Here is a 3,641-nt window from a genome sequence, read left to right on the forward strand (position 1 = left end):
GAGTCCCGGATCCAAGATGGTGCTCCCTGCTCTTGAGGCAGAGGGCTCCCGTGCAGGGTGGGCCACTGTCCTCTGGCTGGGAGGGTGCCGGATGTCTGCAGCCCCAAAAGGGTGCTGCCTCAGCGGCTCTGTGGCTCCCGCCTGTCCCAGAAGCTGTCTGCCTCTGTGGTGCACATTCTCACCTGTGCAGACTAAGTTCCTACGTTCGGTGGAGTCCCGGATCCAAGATGGCGCTCTCTGCTCTTGAGGCAGAGGGCTCTCGTGCAGGGTGGGCCACTGTCCTCTGGCTGGGAGGGTGCTGGATGTCTTTGGCCCCAAAAGGGTGCTGCCTCAGCGGCTCTGTGGCTCCTGCCTCTCCCAGAAGCTGTCTGCCTCTGTGGTGCACACTCTCACCTGTGCAGACTAAGTTCCTAGGTTCGAGGGAGTCCCGGATCCAAGCTCCAATGTTTATATAGTTCTTATTTGCCAAGAATCGAGTGTACAAGATGTTTCATTGACTACACTCTAATAGACCTGTTTTGAAATGAGCTCTAACTCTGAAATCTTCCAAGGAGACATCTTCCTCTTTGCATTCACTGCAGAACTTGGATTTTTTTGCCCCACCCATTCCAGACTGCACCTTATTATTTCTTCCCAGGGTCTAGACAATCTAAGGGAACATGCAGGCCATGAAAAGTGGCTCCACTCCATCCTTCCCCAATAGTCTGCAGCAGTGCTAGGACACAACAAGGGAAGAAGGAAAACAACAACAACAACAATAACAAAAGACCTGGAACTAAAATCATTGTAATGTGTTATGCCCTACATAATCTTAATAAAAAATCATTGAAGCTTAAAATATGAAGGTAACAAAATTATAAGGATTTTATGGTCTTCACTGAGCAGTGTCTTCTTGTGACAGCATATGCTTAGGAGAATGATTAACAGAAAATGGAACTAACAACAAAGAAGAATGCCACAATAGAAGCTATAATAGAAAAAGATATCAATTTTTTTGTAAATATAGTCCAATATTTTTTCTACTTACTCGAATGTTTTGTCTTAAAATAAACTTCAACTTAAACTATCTTCATCATTCTGCTGAATTCTTTCCATTGAGAACAAAGAACTAAAGAAATTCTGTGACAAATGGACAATATTATTGGCCCAGTGTTCTCCTCCTCATGGTAAACTCATGCCTCCACACATTCTACATCCAGTACACTCTCAGGTCAATATCAGAGTAAGGATATTGGAGCTTAGGATCCCTTCTTAATCAGTCTTAGAAGTAATCACCCTCTTTATTTATGCATAGAATTAAGATTTCCATAGGGATATTTAACAGAAAACCACATTTACTCTATTACCCCTAGAATAGGTATTTTTTATAGAAGGTGATGTGGGATCTGAGTTAAGGCGGGACAAGATGGAGACACATCTGAAAAATAGTTATTGTTGAAAATTTTTAGGTGCTGACAAGATGGAAGTCAACATTTCAATGCCTCTGAGTGGATCAGAAGTTGTGTTTTATGAGTCTACCACCTCAAGAGTTCTATGGATCCTCTCATTAGTGGTTCTCTCTATAACCTTTGTCCTCGGTGTTCTAAGTAATGGGCTTGTGATTTGGGTGGCTGGGTTCCAGATGGCACACACTGTGACCACTGTCTCTTATCTGAACTTGGCTTTGAGTAATTTCTCTTTCATGGCTACTCTACTACTTCACATCATCTCAATGGTCATGAGAGGAAAATGGCCTTTTGGTTGGTTTCTTTGCAAATTGGTTCACATAATTGCAAACATAAACCTTTTTGTAAGTATCTTCCTAATCACTCTTATTGCCATGGACATTTGAGTCCTGTGCCCAGTATGGTCTCAGAATCACCGAACTGTGAGTCTGGCCAGAAAAGTGGTTGTTGGTACTTGGATATTTGCTCTGCTGCTTACCTTGCCACATTTTCTCTTCTTGACTACAGTGAGAGATGCAAGAGGGGATGTGTACTATATATCTAAATTTGAATCCTGGGTTGCAACCTCTGAAGAGCAGTTAAAGGTGTCTGTTATGTCTGTTATTGCTGCCACAGCTTCAGGAATCATCAATTTCATTATTGGATTCAGCATGCCCATGTCTTTCATTGCTATATGCTATGGACTCATGGCTGCCAAGATCTGCAGAAGAGGCTTTGTGAATTCCACTCGTCCTTTACGTGTCCTCACTGCTGTAGCAGTTTCCTTCTTTGTCTGTTGGTTCCCTTTTCAATTAATTATGCTTTTAGGCAACATCTTTAACAATGAGACACTGAGCATTATTCATATGTTGGTTAACCCAGCAAATACCTTGGCTTCCTTCAACAGCTGCCTCAACCCAATACTCTATGTATTCCTGGGTCAGGAATTCAAAGACAGACTAATCTATTCTCTGTCTGCCAGTCTAGAGAGGGCCCTGAGGGAAGACTAATCCTTGATGGAAAATTCATTCCTGAGCAGTGACACAGACAGCAACTTGTCTTCATGTACTGCAGACTCTGAGCTATAGAAAATGGCAGGAGTAAGGCCATGGGAATGTTTTTTTTTCCTACCCTAGTCTTAATTTCTGTCTTATCCTATCTTGCATGAAATTTCTGAGTTTTAATCTATAAGAAATTCTTCTCTGATTTCTGATTTGGAAGACAGAAGTAAAAGATAACATTCCTATCACATTCATTTTGAGAATTTTTCAACTTAGCCTGTAGACTGACTAAGACTAATGTAGCAAAACAGTACAAGGGACAAAACATAGGTGTATTTGAAAGAATTATAAAATCTAGTATATATTAATCCTAAAATACTATGTTGTAAATAAATATTTGATGGCAATGTAGTGCATGCTTGTAATATTAGAAGTTCTGATACACATAAAGAAGGATCATATCAAATCCAGGTTACAAAGAGAGTTTGAGAACTAAACCAAACTGGGCCACATGAGACCAAGGCTCAGATCAACGAAAAGTTCAACCATAAAGAAGAAAAATATTACATCATTGCTAGAAAATGGGAAAAATTATTGATAAACATAGTTTGAAAAACAATAATCAAAAGGAAATACATTACATTTTATTTATTTGTAGATCCTTATATTTGATATGGATTTAGAAAAATTGTAATTTTTGTATGTACATTTGTGCAATTGTGTAAGTGATATGAAAGTACATTTAAAACCTCAAATTGATCCTAGAAACATAAAAGGATCAGGAGAATTGCAAGACAAGGGGAAGATTATGTAATGCTGTGGGGAGTTAGCTTTGATTAATCATGAATGAGTCTACCAACATCTTTGTTTGTAATTAAGATGTATGTTATATCCTGCCAAAATCTGTGACTTACACATATGTCCTTGAGAGACTCTCTGAGCCTGAAGGAAATGGCCTTAGTCAAACATAGATAATGTGTACCATACACTTGTCACATAGGCATTTGTAATCATTGTTTAAATTCCTGGAACTAGTTGTGCTTTATGTTGCTTACCTTTGAAAGGCCCTGAGAAATAACACTCCTTGCTGGCATGGTATTGACTATCTCTTGTATCTGTGCCTTGCATCTCCTTCCTTCCTTCCTTCCTTCCTTCCTTCCTTCCTTCCTTCCTTCCTTCCTTCCTTCCTTCCTTCCTCTCTGTCTCTCTGTCTCTC

At 40.1% G+C, this 3,641-nt stretch overlaps 1 protein-coding gene across 1 annotated transcript; it reads left to right on the top strand.

Annotated features, from left to right (window-relative positions):
• The first annotated feature begins 1,459 nt into the window (after nucleotides 1–1,459).
• On the top strand, nucleotides 1,460–2,434 carry LOC110284289 (formyl peptide receptor-related sequence 4-like). Its single transcript, XM_021150009.1, is given in 1 exon segment — nucleotides 1,460–2,434. A coding segment is annotated over 1 exon segment (975 nt).
• The last annotated feature ends 1,207 nt before the right edge of the window (nucleotides 2,435–3,641 follow it).

This window comes from Mus caroli, chromosome 17 (assembly GCF_900094665.2).
Source record: "Mus caroli chromosome 17, CAROLI_EIJ_v1.1, whole genome shotgun sequence".
In the NCBI taxonomy this organism is placed as follows: domain Eukaryota; kingdom Metazoa; phylum Chordata; class Mammalia; order Rodentia; family Muridae; genus Mus; species Mus caroli.